The sequence below is a fragment of the Phaethon lepturus genome, unplaced genomic scaffold (genome assembly GCF_000687285.1).
Source record: "Phaethon lepturus isolate BGI_N335 unplaced genomic scaffold, ASM68728v1 scaffold19687, whole genome shotgun sequence".
Lineage (NCBI taxonomy): Eukaryota > Metazoa > Chordata > Aves > Phaethontiformes > Phaethontidae > Phaethon > Phaethon lepturus.
The window spans coordinates 3,680-21,082 of record NW_010550000.1 but is presented as its reverse complement, the minus strand read 5'-3'; the positions used below and the strand labels follow the sequence as shown (position 1 = coordinate 21,082).

Below are 17,403 nucleotides of genomic sequence, written 5' to 3'. Positions count from 1 at the left end.
AAAAAACAATCACCTTTATTAAGTGTTGTCCACATCAAAAGTTTCAACAAATATAAATAGCATTTACCAGAAAAGCATGAGCATTTTTAATTTTTACCAAAATACCAGCATTTACTTGAGGTCACATATTGCTGCAACAATGCTACTTTACTGTTCTCACCCACCTCTAAATCTCCCGCTATCTCTGACAGACTGGTAAAATTCTAGTTCAAGCAATTCCAGCTCAATATACCCACAATGTTAATTCTTCCCCATACCTCTGGAACTGCATTATTTAGTTTACAAGGATATCACCACAAAATACAATTATTTGTCATTATGTGCCCCATTTCATATTCTCATCATGGGACAAAGTAAGACCAAATCACCTACAAGTATGGTATACACCCTAAAAACCTGTATAGAATAAGATCCTTTCCAAAACCATCATAAACCATAAGTGCATCCCATTGTTAGCAGAGCTCTAGCTTATTTGTAACACAGTAATCGAAGGCTATGAAATTCAGAAAGAATAAAATTCTTGTTATGCCAGCAGTAATACTACTCACGTTTGTAATTTTTGTGAGAAGACCTTGAATTAATTATGCTGTGCACAAACAACAAACGCCCCCAAAATCGGGTTTCCTGGTGTTGAAAAATATTATTTTTTTCTTGAGTAGAAATATTTGCAGAAGCTAGTTCTCCTGTGATTTCAAACTATGGGCATCCCTAATAGAGTTATCATAAAAAGAAGGTCCTTGGACTAAGCATTAAAGTAATCCCAGGACTTACCAGAGATATATATTGCAGTTTTTAAATAAATAGGAAGTTACCGACAAAACATCTAACAATTACTAGTTTTTGGGTTTTTTTTCTTTTAGGTAAACCTCATCCTTCCCTTAGAAGATCTGAGTCTTTTACTACATAAAAATAAAGCACAGAGTGGTTGGAAGATATCCATTATTGTCTAAAGAATGAACGAATACCTAAAAAAACCCCCTGAAGTTGAGAATTATCTCTTTCCTCTGCCTTTAACAGCAGCAAATTCAGAATAATTCAGGAAAGCCAAAAACATTGTTTGCTTGAACTTTCATACTGAATGAGAAATAACTTTCAAACAAGAATTTTTTGTACATTTAACAGCAGCATGAATACTTTGTTTTTAAAAGACTTTGTACACAAAGTAAGAATATTAAAAAAATATTTAAAGCATAGTTGATACTGAATACAAGTTAAAAAAAGCTTGGTTGTATTTTACTATAGAGATAACTGGTATTAATGGATCAAATCATGACTGTAGATGCCAGTCCCTTAAATCATACTTGTGTATCAGATCTTATGAAGAGTTAAAACTCAGCACAAGAAGTGCTGAATGCCTGTGAGATTACAGTGATGTAGAAATTAGTATTAAAAAATACATAATATTATAAAAATTGCACATAATCAAAGTATTAGGGGAATATGCTTGGAGAGTATTTTTAAAATAATAAATAAAAACACAAGAATATGATAGAAATCATGATTAAGATTTCAGAGTTCAAGAAATCTTTCAGAACAACAGTTCCGTGGATCTATATTTTCTGCTGATTCTGTGAACCGAGTGATACATCTCCTAACACATGGGCACCACCAGTGTAAGGTCCAGTGTCACAGTGACACTTCTGCCATTCTACCTCAGATTTACTTGGTAAGGTCTGGCTTTAGAACCTGCTGAAGCAGAAACTTCAGGAAAAAAGTTATTTTTTAGAGTACTACTACTTATTTATAACTCTGAATGGCCTCCTCCAATTATTTCCAATATTCTTAACAACTAGAACCAATTGTCTAAGTAAATGTACAGCTCTACTTCGTTAATCTCAGGAGATCTGCAAACAGTACAAGGACGCCGCTGGAAACTTTTCGTGCTGACAGTCTGAGTGATAACACCTTGTCCTTGCAGTGTTTTTCTCCATTTCGCTTTCTCTGTGGACTTGCCTAATCAATGTATTGAGGTGTGTATTATGGAAGTACCAAACCTGCTATTGCATTATTGTAATCCTTATCCTGAACATGTGTGCAAAAAAGCCAAAAGGCCTCAGTTCTGAAACTGTCTCCCATTTATCTTGTCTTCCGAGCATATTTTGGGGAATTTGGAAGGTACTGAGGTGGTCTAATCTCTATATAATGTCTTTGATGTCCTGTCATCAAAGCTGGAATACACACATTTGGCAAGTAGGTAATTCTCATGCTTGAACCTTAAAAATCTGACAAACGAAGCATTAAAATTATTTCCTGAACAACAGAGATACACCATATGAAGTCATAGTTAGGCATGTGCCTAGCACAAGATAAGCATGTCCTAATAACTGGGCTTAGCAAGAGACAAAACCATGATTAAAATAAGATACAAAATTGAAATTAGGAAACCATTAACAGCAAAGAGTAGAGAAAGAGCTGAAGGACACTATAAAGCCTAAGGCTGGACAGTATCACCCTAAATAAGAATCCACAGCAGAACACAAAGTTTGTTCAAAATCACTATAAAAAGATACCAAAATCCCGAAGGACATGCCCACAAAAGAAAAATAGAAATTATAAAAATAGGTAAATAAAAGTAAGAAAGCAATTCAGCAAAGGCATTAAGCATTCCTGACTTGAGCTAGCCAGCTGGAAGTGTGGTGGTACTGACTGCTCTGCCCTGGCATGGCCAGGAGAGGGCAGGGAAGCCAGAAACATGCTGAGAAAAAGGTCTGCTGAGGACTTGTGGTGCCAGCACCCACCAAAAAACGGCAGGCAAGCCCAGGGAGGTCCCTGGACCTACTAATCGTCCCAAACTAGCCAAAAATGTGGGGCAGAGCAAAAGGAGAAGAGTGTACCTGGCTCAACTAAAAGGCAAACTTTCCAGCATGTCTATAAATCTCTGCCATAGTAACATTCAGACACAGTCCTATTTCATGTAGTTACTTTTTCTGTGAAGAATGGCTATGAAAAGGCTGGAAGCTCACCAGGACTAGTTATTATTTATTTATTTTTAAAGATTTTTCATAGACACCACAATTTCAGTAGAATTCACAAAATCACTGGAAAGAAGTACTTCTCTACTACTACCTACATTTGGATGAAAACCTTTAAAATGGACAGAAGTGACTTACAGCAACAGAATCCACGTCTTAGAAATATACTCAGTTATATGCTTAAATATATGAAGAGGGAAAAACCTGAAATTAAGAATATTACTACATTAAGAATTAATTTTTTCTCCTTTTTAGAATAATGTAGTAGTCTCAGAAGGTATTTCTTTTTTTAAATAAATGCCTTGATTTTATCTCGTCTTGCTACTTATCAAGTGTCACTTATCTTACCTTAGCAGCCTTGGTAGCCTTAATTTTCAGCAGCATATCAATAAAAGCCACTCGCACTTTCTCTGAATTGTCATGAAGACTGTGTTTGACTGCTGGCAGGAGCTGTTCCAGTAATGGATGACTTAGTTTGTTGTCCAAAATTATCGGTAGGCACTGCAAGAAAAAAATTATGGTAAAATAAAAAATTTAAAGAGTAAATTTGCAAAAAGATGTTGCTAAAAATTGTTGAATTGGAGCATGACACTTCTAAGGTTAAATTAAGCAGGGACAGACGCTGTGCGTGTGTATTTTTCCTGTAATACTCTTGAGTTAAAATTGATATGGTTATTTCAAATTTCCAGTGAACAGTGAACTCATTTCAGATGAAGCAACTTCAGAGCTACACTGAGGCCACAGCCTTGCCTTCTACCTGAGGGCACACTGTCAGGTACTTTTTGTGATAACAATATCAGCTCCCTAAGCTCTGCTGATTTCACATGAAAATATGTGGTTTTTTCCAAAGTTATTTTTAAAACAGACCTTTCTTCTTATCCAGTATAGACCCTCATGCAGCTGTAGTGCAGCAAGTGAGGTTTAAAATGAAGACAACTCCAAATTAAGGCTGAATTGACACATATAAACAAAATTTTTACGTGAAAATACTGCTAAGGGAGTTATTTTTCTGTGCAAGCTATTGGTTATTTACCAGATGACAGAAAGACATAGATGAACTAATCCTAACACACTGAACAATGCATGGGAGGCTGACATTCCCAGAGAAACAGTATGTAATTCTATTCATCCAAACCTCAGAAATACAAAGTGGGGTACAGAATCATAACATAATTGTGGGTGTCTAGGATGGGTTAAAACCAGCGACATAGAAACGTACTGGAACGTGCCTGCATACATTTTCAAGCCTAAGCATAACTTCTAACAGCTAAAATAACTAAATTATCAGTTCCAAACGATGTATATAACACTAGAAATACAAAGTGGCTGAGAGTCACAAAGCCAAACAGTCACTATTTTAAAAGGCATTTGTTCATTACAAATGTATGGCTTTTATAAAACATGTGCAAAACTTGCGTCTATTAGGAATTTTATTGTAAAAGTAATTTTGCAGAATAAGTTATTTCCTTGACTTCAAATGTCCCATAGTAGAAAACTGTGTATCAAGTAAAATGTAAAAATTACAATCATTATTTCAAATCTAGGAAAAAAGATTTACTTTAAAAACAGAGCATCGAACATCAGCAGATGATACATCATACGCCAGCTCTCCAGTTAGTTTTTTTAAAAGATCAGCAAGAATTGTTGGAGGAATCATCTCCCAGTATTTGGATGTTATCTGAGTAACCCCGAGTATCCCTGTAGAGCGGACAACTGGATGAGGATCTTCTAAGAGACTCTAAAGCAAACAGAAGAATAATAATGTGAGTATATGCATTACTGTGACTCTACTGCTGTTTGACATCCTATCATAAACAAATAGTATTCCATTACCTCATGAGGTTCAACAAGGGTCCTGCACCTGGGTCAGGGCAAACCCTGGTATCAATGCAGGCTGGGGCATGAAGGGATGGAGAACAGCCCTGCCCAGAAGGACTTGGGGGTCCTGGGGGATGAAAAGCTGGACATGAGCCAGCAATGTGCGCTCGGAGCCCAGAAGGCCAACCATATCCTGGGCTGCATCAAAAGCAGCATGGCCAGCAGGTCGAGGGAGGGGATTCTGCCCCTCTACTCTGCTGAGACCCCACTTGCAGTACTGCATCCAGCTCTGGAGCCCTCAGCATGGGAAAGACATGGACCTGTTGGAGTGGCTCCAGAGGAGGGCCACCAACATGATCAGGGGGATGGAACACCTCTGCTCTGAGGACAGGCTGAGAGAGTTTGAGTTGTTCAGCCTGGAGAAGAAAAGGCTCCAGGGAGACCTTCTTGCAGCCTTCCAGTACTTACAGGGGGCTTATAAGAAAGATGGGAACAGGCTTTTTAGCAGGGCCTGTCGCGGTAGGACAAGGGGTAATGGCTTTAAACTGAAAGAAGGTAGATTTAGACTAGATCTAAGGAAGAAATTTTTGACAATGAGGGTGGAGAAACCCTGTCACAGGTTGACCAGAGAGGTGGTAGATGCCCCATCCCTGGAAACCTTCCAGGTCATGTTGGACGGGGCTCTGAGCAACCTGATCTGGTTGAAGATGTCCCTGCTCATCGTAGGGCGCTTGGGCTAGATGACCTTTAACCTTCCAACCCAAACTATTCTATGATTCTACCTTTTAATCATTATGCAAATTGTCATACTATGAAAGAAATGTAACATTAATATTCCCTCAAGGCATTTTATTATGAAGCAAACTAGGAAATTTAAATCAGAAGCAAAATTAAGACAAATATTGACCAATTTTTTTAACTAGACTTTTGAAAGTTTTTTAAAAAATTATGTTTTGCATCTGTTACTTAATTAAGAATATTTAGACTTCTATTCACATATGAGTTTACACTAGGCACTGTTCCTACGCAACAATATAAAAACCTCTGAAATTAATTCAGTTGTCTGATGTTTACGTTTTTAAAGACTATACTCAGAATTTCCCAAGCATCATCTTAATGAAAATACTATGCCTGTTCACAGCCATCTAGGCTGGTAGAGTTTTTTGGGTTGTTATCTCCATTATACTTCATTTCAGAAGCATTTAGTAATACAGTACTAAACTTCCATTCAATGCTTACATATTAAATGTAAAGCTCTGTTCACCAATCCTAGGTTAAGTAAGGATTACTATCCATTACTCATGCATTTAGTCTTTCAAAAGCATCTTTCATTCACAGATTAATGAAGAACAACCACCCCAAATAGTTCATTTTCAGAACATGTCATCTGTTGTCAACATACTAGAGAAATTTAAAATGTTAGTTTATTTTTGTATTTTCTGCATCAGATGCCTATATTTCTCTATGAATATTATCCTGAAATTTCATAAACTTTAGTTGCATCAACAGCTTATTTTTGAGTTAGTTTTGATGAAAGCTTCATTTTTAAGATTTCAGTTTCATTAAAACTTACAAAAAGTTCTTCAAACTGTTTCTGAATTTCATTGTCCATCTCTTCAGTGTTAAAACTGGGGTCGCGAACAGGAAAGGCATCAACAAACAAAAATGCTGCATTTGATCGAACTTCTGAATTTCTGGCCTATTTCAATGAAGGAAAAAAATATTTTGACAGTCAGTGAAAAATAGTTGGCCCTGTGGACTCTTAAAAGGATAGAAAGAGAGACCAGGCAACAAAACAAAGAAAAGATGAAACCACAGTATCTCAGGAAGAAACCCGAAATCTAACCATGAGACTACATTTTATTTATCAAAGACAATGATAAAAGCCTTTGCTCACTTCTCTTGTAAGGAAGAATTTTGTTCAGATTTTCACTCCAAGTTAAAACAAACAAATGTATGAACCTGTATATATACAGTCTAATAAAACAAGCAAAGTAGGTTTAATTTTAACAGCAAGATAAGAGACAGTTCAGGGAACCTCCTGACTATTCAGGAGGTTTTTCCAATTTTCTTCTTTCCTTGTCATTGGAGACATTCAGATCAAAGGCAGGGAAAAGAAAAATGAGGATAACCATGTAATATTTAGAACTAAATGAACTAATGGCAAATAAAACCAGAAAAACACAGAAGAAATGAGCAACAGTTACTTCATTTACAATTCATTTTGTATTTCCCTTCTGTACCAACCTTCATATGGTGGGTCACATTTCTGGGTAGAACCAAAAAATTCCAAATGCTTTGAGCCAACAAAATTTATAGCAATCCTAAATTTAATTCTACAAAGGCAAATAAAGCCCATGTATACATTCTTTAGTTAGGGACTTTGCTTTATTTTTCATGGATAATACAAACAGTCTAAAAGTGAACATGCTATAATTCTTAATTGAATCCTATAAAGCTGTAAAAAATCCTTTGAGCTTGTCTATATCGAAGAATTAATGCATAACAAGCTAATATGTGAATTCAGGGTGAAATAGTTTTTCTGCACTAATATTTCCTATGAAAATTAATTCAAGTATGTTTTTGTGCAATAACCTAGACCTTGTCTACCATAGCCATTACAGAAAGTTAATTTTCATAAACTTTCCAAGTGCATTACACTGAATTCCATTAAGCTACACTTTAATTCTGAACTGAGTACCCACAGTTTAAATTCCTGCCTTTCATTAATTGGAATTTATCCCAAATGTATTTACATATTCAAGCTCATAATAGAGTAAATTTTTTTCACAGAGATAGAATCAAGGACTTTAAATTCATAACCTATTTTGCTCCACACTGACTTTTCCATGCAAGAGGAGCCTATAGTTATTTAAATAACTAATGTTTCTTTACCTTTATGCTTGTACTATTCTGAGGAACTTTCAGAACCTTTTTAAACAATAATTTTTTTTTGTTGTTTGGTTAATTTTCAGAGCTTTCTTTTAAGTTTTATCTGGTCTTACAGGTCCTGAAATTCACTTCCAATTATTTAAAAAAATGGTTTTCCTCAGTTTTAGTTAGTTTAACAGTATGGGATGATTAAAAAAACAACCACACTACTTTAAAGGAATCACTTCCTTCAACAGCTTGAATTCCTGGAGGAGTGGTTCTTGACTTTTTGAGCTTGATAAGAAATAGCTTAATCACTACTTATCTCACAACAAAAAATAAATATAGCTTCTTATACTAATAACCAATCACTGCACAACTGTCTCTGCTGTTTGCATGAGACTTACTTTTCATAATAAAGATATGAAAAAAGATGAGGAAGTTACATAAGGGCTTATATTATAAAATCTTAAAGTTGCATAAAGGCTTATAAAACATGTGTAGGTAAAAGCCACAAAGGAAGCTTGTGCGATCCAAGTATTTGCAAAACAAGCAATTTAAGAAGAAACAGAGAACTATGCATTATAAATATGCATTCTCAGTTTAAAGATTTCAGAGATGAAATCAAGTACTTTCAACACGAACAGTTCTGCAATCCTTTGTATTCTTACAACTGAAGTATTTTTCCTTTCTGAAAGAAGGAGAGGTAAAGAGGTCCTTCTATGAGTTCCCTTTCTGCTTTGTAACCAGTGCTCTAGAACAAGATTTGTTCTTCACTGTCTTAAATTAGGGATTTGTACACTGGCTAAAATAGATCATCAAACTGGTTATCTAAAATCAAACTGACATTTCAAGCTTTGAAGCAGAATCCATACCAGTCAGGACAATTATAAGCTTCTCTTCTTAGTTCTGTATCTTAAACTACTGCTGATTCTGAGTCACAGAAACAGTTATCTTAAAAATGCCAGGTACTTCAGCAGTACTATATGGAAAAGTAACTATACAAAAGTCACACAGCAAGACAGTGGCCTATCCAAAAAGAAATTTCCAAATTTTGACATTCAGTCACATATTTCCTTTCATCAATCACAAATATGGTACTTAATCATTTGGAAGTCAGAATCTTTCTTCGCGCTGAATCATTACATGATTCATATAATTGCTGCATTCAATTTTTTACAATCCTCCCTTTACTGTGCTGAAATCTATGTTCAACAACAGTTGGACTATTTTGCTGTATTAAAACAAATTCTCCATGACCTATTTGATATGCCTGTTAATGTCTAAGCTTAAAGCACTTAAGTACATATGTAGAAGCTGTCAAGATAGAAACAAAACCAAAAACCAGCAAAAAAACCCCAATCAGCCAAAACAAAACAAAAAATTTCCTAAAATTCAGATTTGTTCTAGCAATGGAACCATTAGTGATATGAAAATTATGATTAGCAGCTGTTAAATATCTGAACCACTTCTGAAACCAGGAATTCCTCCCATTGTCTTGCTGCAAATCATGAATTAACCTTTTTTCCTCCAGACAAATCTGTTATGTTTCTCCAAACAAATCTATGCAGATTTAATAAAGCTTGACAGAATGTTCTTCTGAAGTACTGTAATCTTATATTTAAGTTAAGTCCTGGGCTTTGAAAGTGAACTATCAGCTTCCATTTACAGATAGCACTCCCTTAAGAATGGAATACCGTGTTTTGCTAACCACTCTGAAATTGTTTCTGAGACACTAGTTGGGAATTTTGCTATGCTATCAAAAATCAATTAAAAACCATATTCTTTTAAGACACAGGAATGTAGAAATTAAAGCAAGCCATACTTTGTACCTATTATTCTCTTGCACTGAGAACATTTATGTTTCATCCAGAAGGATTCTTGCTTATATTAATTCTAAAGAGGTGGGTTCCAATCCTTAATGTAAGACCAAACAAGATACTGGTCTACAGATGAGTCTGTCCATCTTCCCACTTCTACCATAGGGTTCTATTGAAACCAAAGAGCTCTCAACTCCTTCCTGTGACTCATAAAATCAATTTTAAACAACTTTTCAAGTTGTTTTTAAATACTTTTAACTTCTCTCTCATGTCTAGAGAAGATGCTATATGACCAATCAGCAAATGAAACTCCAGTAAATGATAAACAGCACTTAATTTGTCTGTACCAAATGGTATGTGTATGCTCTCACTGAAGGACTTTCAGAACCTCAGACAAAATAAAAGCTCTTCACAAAGAAAGAAGCTTGATCTTCTTAATCATAGAGTGTAACTGAGTAGGTAAACTGCCGTAGGTACCCTTTGGTCTACGCATGCAATCCACAGGAAGACATACACACTTTCCTTAGAAGTACCAGAAGTCAGAAATTTTATTCTGAGTGCTTGATTAAAAGCACATCCATAGCATGAATGTCTGTACATACAATCATGCTAGAATAAAAGATTTTCTAAAATATTCAAAATTAATTGAGCTGTATTCCAAGGCTGCTAATTAATCAGAAGGTGAGACTAAATCATTCTCTGAACACTTCTGGCTTTGATTAATAAAGCACTGATCATTCCAGATATGGAAGATATAGAACTTGGAAAAGAACATGATAAAGAACTTGGAAAACGGAATGCAAGTTTACACAAAATTCCCAAATTGATAAGAAGATGAGAAGACCAAACGTAGTGTTAGTACCACTATATACTGCAATCCTGGAAAGCACTCCATGTACCTGTAAATAAAACTGAATTATAGATGTAAATTATATTAACAAATTAGAATAATGTTGTGCTAACTACGTCTAATTACAAATTGCAAAGTTACTCAGCTACAGCTGAAATGCTAAACACACCTTTTTTTTTTCAATAGCCACTTTATTTTAAAAGCAATTATTCAAAATACAACATGTGGTAGGGACCCAAAATTTAGTAGTTGGAGAAAGGTAGTCCTATATTCTGAAAAGGATAATTACCTTCAGTGCTCTCCAAAGGATAGGTTGATACAACCTATAGAGCATTTCTTCAACTCCTTGACGAACTTTACTTTGTTTATGAAAATAACTCAGCATCTGAGAAAAACAAAAAAACACACAATCCCGAAAACCATTTTTAACAGTACTTTCTACATTCAAGAATTGTGCAGGAGTTGTCTCATTTCATCATTTATATAATAGACCAAAGAGTTTTCCATACTATGGAAAATGATAAAACTAAACATATATAAACTAACATAATATAAACTAAACATATAAACTATATTTTATTTAAAAAATCTCAAAATCATAAAAAATAAATAGCTCTCATAAATATCACATTTTATAACTTTATAGATTCAAGAAATCTATACAAAGATCTACAACTGACAAATTAAATCATGGCTAGAGAGTCCGTTTTCAATGCAACCACTCTTTTTTTGTTACAGTAGAAAACTGTTTTTAAAGTAACTGTCTGAAATATTTTTAAACCATGTAATTATCAACTACAGATAAATAACCCATTTCTCTATTAAGAACAAAGGAACATTATTTGGTAACTGGAGTTATCAAGATATAAATCTACAAACATAAATACATTTTGTATGCATTGATAAAATGGCATTCCTTTTGACTCTGAACTGTGCTTTGTTAGCTAAAGCTCCTTTTATTTTTTGTTTCTGAATTATGCAGGGGAAAAAAAAGGAAAGCAGAAGACCAGAGCAGAATATGAGAAAGGACATCATGTAACTTGATATGAAGTAATTCCTCCAACCAAAACACCAGACAGTTTGAAAAGAGGTTGACCCTCTAGTGGCAACTTTGAATACTTCAGGTATTCACAACTCCAGCTAGACAGGGAAGCCTCTGAATAGCACCTACAGAAACGACGCTATAGTGGAAGAATCCTTTTTCTCTGGTTTTGAAATGTACTGAAGACACAATGTAACAGCCTATGTAGCTCCTCTTTATACATGAGAACGATGGATCTAACCCAGGATTAATGGCAAAACAGTATTGTTTTATAATAGATTTCATTAGAACAGTATCAGGTATTTGCAAAATGGACATAGGTTTTAGAATCAGAACGTTGAACTCAGAAGGGAGAGTTGTATGTGTCGCTTTCCTGTCCCCCCCTCAGTCTTTCAGTAAAATAGCCCAAACTTTGCTCAAGTGAATGACTGTGGTTGGTTACTCTCCTAATTGCTACAGGAACTTCTGGATTCTAAAGGACCATTTTAAATCAAATTCTTGCATACTGAAAAAGAACACATCATTCTAATTTATTCTGAGACCCACTCCCCTTCGGGGTGGGGGAGCGAACTGGAAGACGAAAAGCAAGAAAACTCATGGGTTGAGATAAAGACAGTTCAGTAAGTGAAAGAAAGGACAAAAAAACCCCACAAGTAGACGAATGCCCACCCAGTCTCCAAGCAATGTCTACCTTCCCAAAATCCACTTTCCCTCAGTTTTTATTGCTGAGTATGTCATACGGCATGTAATATCCCTTTGGTTAGTTTAGGTCAGCTGTCTCGGCTGTGCCTCCTCCCAACTTCTGGCTGATCCCTAGCCTACTTGCTAGGGAAACAGAGTAGGGAAGAGAAAGCCTTGACACTGTGGAAGTACTGCTCAGCGACAGCCAAAACACCAGTGTGTTAACAACACTGTTTTAGTCACCAAATCCAAAACACGGCACCATACGGGCTGCTATGAAGAAAAGTAATCCCATTCCAGCCAGACATAGTATAGTGTTTTAGTATGAAATGGAGATTTTCCACTTCATAGTAACTGATATGATTTTGATGCTACTAGTTCATGTCATGTTTTACAGGAACTTACCTCTCTAACTTTAGAATGAACAGAAGAACTTCTGGGAAGATGAATTCCATGATGCATGAAATCCTGAATGCAGTTATATTCAAATATCTACAGTAAAAACACATACATGCTACTGTTCACACACAATAAAACAATAATAAGTACTGTAGGCTGTGCAGCAACTCATCTTTTCTCTAAAACAAACAACTGAAAATAGTCTTTGATGATATATTTACTTGGCTTCTGCTTGGCCCAAAATTTTCCATATCAGGAGCCTCTGCTTAAACTGGTTTCCAAAATTTCAGAATATACAATTAATCCGATTCTCAGAACCAAGTTTGGAATTCAAAAGCACCTCCACATGGTAAATAAGTATTATTTGGTATCTGAAATTTGGCTGTAGCATTGTTGTGATGCTGTAATTACACTTTTGATCATCTCCATGGAAATCCACAAAAACTAGACAAATATTTAAGCTACCAAATATATAGATTTGCACATACTGCATAAAAGGTTCAATAACTCAGATAACAGTGTGTTTACAAAAAACATTGTGTATATGCATAATTGCATGAAACAATATTTCAGCAGCAGAATTAAAGGTGCTTAAATGCAACCATGCTGATCACAGGGAGCAAACATTCAAAGCATGACACGCTCTTGACGATGCTGAAGAGGCCCTTTCCTTAGGGAAATAATTCCTTAAGGCTTGCATAGGAACCTTTACAAGGTTGAAAAGTTATGTATCTTCTCCACCTTGAAATTCAAAACTATCCAAATGAAATTGCATACATAGTATTACCTCTAAGAATTCTCCTGAAACTTTCTTCCAGGCCCTGAAGTAAACTTCTGAAATGTATTCCATCAAGGATCTGTATTAACAAATAGGAAACACTTTCAAGCAAGCATCATATCGGTATATACGTGCAATTCATAAAGGTAACAACATGAAGTTTTTGATAAGTACCAATATAATTCTTAATTCTGTCCATTGACGCTATTTTTGGAAGAAGAAAGTACCTTGAAGGTCTACACTGATAATTACGAAAAACAAACTTAACTGTTAATGAATCCAAGCACTATTAAAAAACACAGGAAATATTTATTATGGTTGGAAAGTTAAAATATTAACACAGATATTTTATCATTTCTCTCACAATGAATGCCTTAAATTCTTTATAAAAAGATGTACAGGTATACATTATTCTAACTGAAAGCATTAGAAAGCCTCTGATTTATTTTGAAGAATTACTTCTGTAATTTTTCAATGAATAATCAAAGGAAAAAAAAAATCCATGTTTTTCATTCATCAGTCAAGTTCTCAGGTTATGATCACTTCTTACTAGAATGTCTCCATATAGAATCTTGTCAAATTAAATTAGAGATTGCTCATGGGAAAAAATAAGAACACCTTACAGAAGCAGAAATGGACCTGCAATTCTCACACAAACACTGCAAGTAATGCAGTACTGTTTATATGAAAGCCATGTGCTTTAGCTAACGCTAAATAAGCATTTTACTACACCCATAATTGTATACATAGGCATGCACAGAGCAACTATTAAATGAAGTTGCTGAAACAATACGGTAGTTATATTCAACAGATCTGAAGGTCTCTGGATTCTGATGTATTTTATCAATATACTAGGTATTTTAGAGCGTGACACAAACAAGATGTTAGCCAAGATCTTAACGGCCATTAAGAACTCTAACTGTGATGCATACCTTGGAAAAAATTGTAATTGGTTTTTAACAGTTCCATGTATCATTTTAATGAAGTTTACATTCCAGCTAAATAAAAAGCTCAAGAATCTTCTTCCCTGTTGGGTGAGGAAAAGAGGAAAAAAAAAAAGTAAGTCAGACCCCAGAGGAATACCCAATTTAAGAGCCACCTCAAAAATCAGTAAATACAGAGCTTAAAGATCAAAAGAAACGACACCTTGAATTTTTAAAAGCACAGATAAGATTGTTTAAAAATTAGAAATCTTACTATATTTTTTCCTGCAACAGTATTCAAGCATTACTGTTATTTATACTAAAGAGAAAACACAAAACAAATTAACATGTGGATTACATATCTGCCTGCATTTTTTTCAACGTCCATTCTGTTTTGCTTTGACTTCAAGTAGTATTCCATAATGATAAGGGACTGTGCAACTCAGGATCCTCATCAAGGCCACATCATCAGAGCTCTGTCAAGTGCAACATCATTCCAGGATGACACTAATGACGGTGAAGGTACAAACAAAATAGCATGACAACTCTGCCAGCACAGGATATGGAAACTTTGTTGAACAAAGCCACAGAGAACAGCTAGGCCACTGAAGAAAATAAATGTTCTGATTAGGAAGACAATTCTTTTTCTATTGTCTCATGAAAAGTAATACTGCAAACCTCCTGGAGCTACTTTAATTCATGAAAACAGAAAAAAAAAAAAAATTTCGTTTTTTTCCTGAATTAGTTTTCTTCCATTTTAGCAAATCAGAAATGGTAATAACAGATCTGATGAGCAACAGCATTTTTGCAAAACAAGGCAGTGGAAGGCTGTGGATGGAGGAAATAAGCCCTTGCTCTTTTGGAATCAGCAAGATCTGCCCATGGAATTAGAGCCTTACACAGTATCTGTACAGACAGCCTCACTCTGGCTCATCTTACAGATGAAGTGAAAGCATCCAGCCTCTAAGACTGAAAAGTTTGATCACACAGAAGGGCGAGTCAGCCACTTGTAAGGGTCCTTTGTACCTGTCAGCTTTCAGAAAAATTAATAAGATACAATAGTAAAGAGCACACTCTCAGAAGTTCTAAAGGCACACAATTAGCAGAGGTTCAAAGACACTTCCATCGAGAGCTGGACCAACAGTTCTGTTCAGACCTATGACAAAAATAGAGAAAATAAAGCTGAAAATGCCAGACACATTTTGAGTTGGAATACCATAGACTAGAGGTAGAGGGAAGGAAGCATATAGGCAGAAACTACGCTTTAGTGGAGCTGACAGCTAAAATGTCTTCAGGTAAAGAAGTAATTCAGATCATAAAAATAAAGACCTAAAGGTTAAATGCGATGACAAGATCCTTATTGGAATCCTGATGGAATCCTTCCTGTTGTCAATACGAACTTCTTCTACCAATAAAGAAAAAAAAAAAGAAAATAATTTAAAAAGTCACTTATCTCCAACTTTGGTGGTATAATACATATTTTTGGAGTCCCAGTGGTGCACTATTCCATCAACATCCTGACAAACCCAAAGGTCAGGGGAGTCTTGACCTACAACTCTTGCCTCAACAAGGCAAACATGGGGCCAAACTCAAGTTCATCTCATCTTCTACAATGCCAGCAGCAAGATAGATGAAGAAAAGTCACGAAGTAGCTTTCAGCAGTTCAACCAATTCTTTTTTGCCTTAGATTTCAACAGATTGACCCTGGTTCCTGAAAATTATAGTGCCTCTAATTTAATCTGCTCCTTGTGATCAATGGATCTGAAGTAATTACTATTATCAACCATATCATGTATCATAAGAGGTAAACTGGTGATAGGTGAGTAAGATTGCAAACTTGTCATCTTTGGAGTTAATGCATTAACAGTGTTGAGCATCTTGTACTGCTGTGCTTGTGAACACAGTACACGTGATTTTGTCAGTTGTATACAAACACGGAAGGATAGCAAGGAAGAAGAGAGCAGAACAGGCCTACCTCTAAAACACACTAATATATGCTCTGCAGGGCTCTCCAGCTGTTTGATTGGAAATGCCACCTGAACAAGAATGTTTTCATAAATCACAGAGAGATACAAATTCAGAAGATCACTCCACTAATGGAGTCTGGAAATAAGCCTCTGAGAAATATTACTCCATGTTGAATAGCATAGTCCAGGAAGGCAGAAAACCTGAACTCCCTGATCTTGCAATAAGGCATAAATGTGCAATTCCGCATTCATTTAACACGATCTAGAACGAGGATACCGCATTCCTGACCCTGGCCTTCCCTTCATCCTTGCATATGATGAAGCAGTCCAGGCAGTTAATACGGCTGAAAAATAATCTTACTAGAAAAAAAATCTGATCAACTACCTCCTTGAATCAACCCACGACATAGCTGCTTGAGCATTCATACTGCACAGAGGAAAATAGGAATGCCAACCCAGAATCATTGCAACCTGGAGTTACATCAGCTTAAGCTTCTATGTACGTCAGCTGCTATGGAGCTACGCTTTGGGACGTACTCTAAAAAGTGTCAGGTATACTTTTCTTAGGAACTATAGAACAAACCTGCAGGCCATAGAGGGAATATTAACCCCAAAATATAGGAATTCAGTTTCATCTCAAGGCAATTTGTACATCATGTTGATATTTGGTATGACAATTAGCATTTTGGAAATAGACACAGAATACAAGTAAAAGGCCCAGCAGAGATACTGGGGGCATGTTGGACATGTTGCTAGAAGAAACCTACCGTTAGTGAAATGAGCCAGGCAGGGAAACTAGAGAACACACATGGAGGCAGGTTGTTACTAAAACTCCATCAGCATGCAAAATCCCAAAACAGGAGGACTTGCAACAGAAGCACAATAGTTTTACAACAACAGGAAAGTGGTTTAAATACTGTGAATTTCAAGACACTTAATCTCCTGCCAGCAGAGCTAGAAAAGTCCCAGACAGTTATCACTCTGCAATGTGTACCAGCAGTTCACCTACTGAAGCTGGGTTTCAGCTCACAAACAAATTGGATGTGATTCAGCTCACACCTAAATTTGGATGTGTAAGTCCCTAGAATGTTAATTGCCCGGAGTGTGATTCAGGTGACCAGCTGTTTAAGTAACTGCTTTATAAAGCTGAATTGTTCTGTTGATTCTTGGGACTAGGGGCAGCATGCCACTACCCAAGTATAGAGCAATTTTAAACACTCAGAGGGTTTTCTAGATGGCCGAGGTCTATGACAGATCCTGTGTTTTATGTGCCAGCCCCATG

General features: G+C 35.8%; 1 protein-coding gene across 1 annotated transcript in view; it reads right to left on the bottom strand.

The window, feature by feature from the left end:
* NCAPG2 (non-SMC condensin II complex, subunit G2) overlaps positions 1-14,258 on the bottom strand; it is a gene marked incomplete at its 5' end in the record, with an annotated part of 34,317 nt that extends 20,059 nt beyond the window's left edge. Inside the window, 7 exons of the mRNA XM_010290427.1 lie at positions 3,321-3,473; positions 4,531-4,710; positions 6,364-6,489; positions 10,621-10,716; positions 12,460-12,546; positions 13,241-13,310; positions 14,164-14,258. Coding sequence (XP_010288729.1) covers positions 3,321-3,473; positions 4,531-4,710; positions 6,364-6,489; positions 10,621-10,716; positions 12,460-12,546; positions 13,241-13,310; positions 14,164-14,258 — 807 coding nt within the window. The remainder of the gene's footprint in view (positions 1-3,320; positions 3,474-4,530; positions 4,711-6,363; positions 6,490-10,620; positions 10,717-12,459; positions 12,547-13,240; positions 13,311-14,163) is intronic.
* Between the last annotated feature and the right edge of the window lie 3,145 nt (positions 14,259-17,403).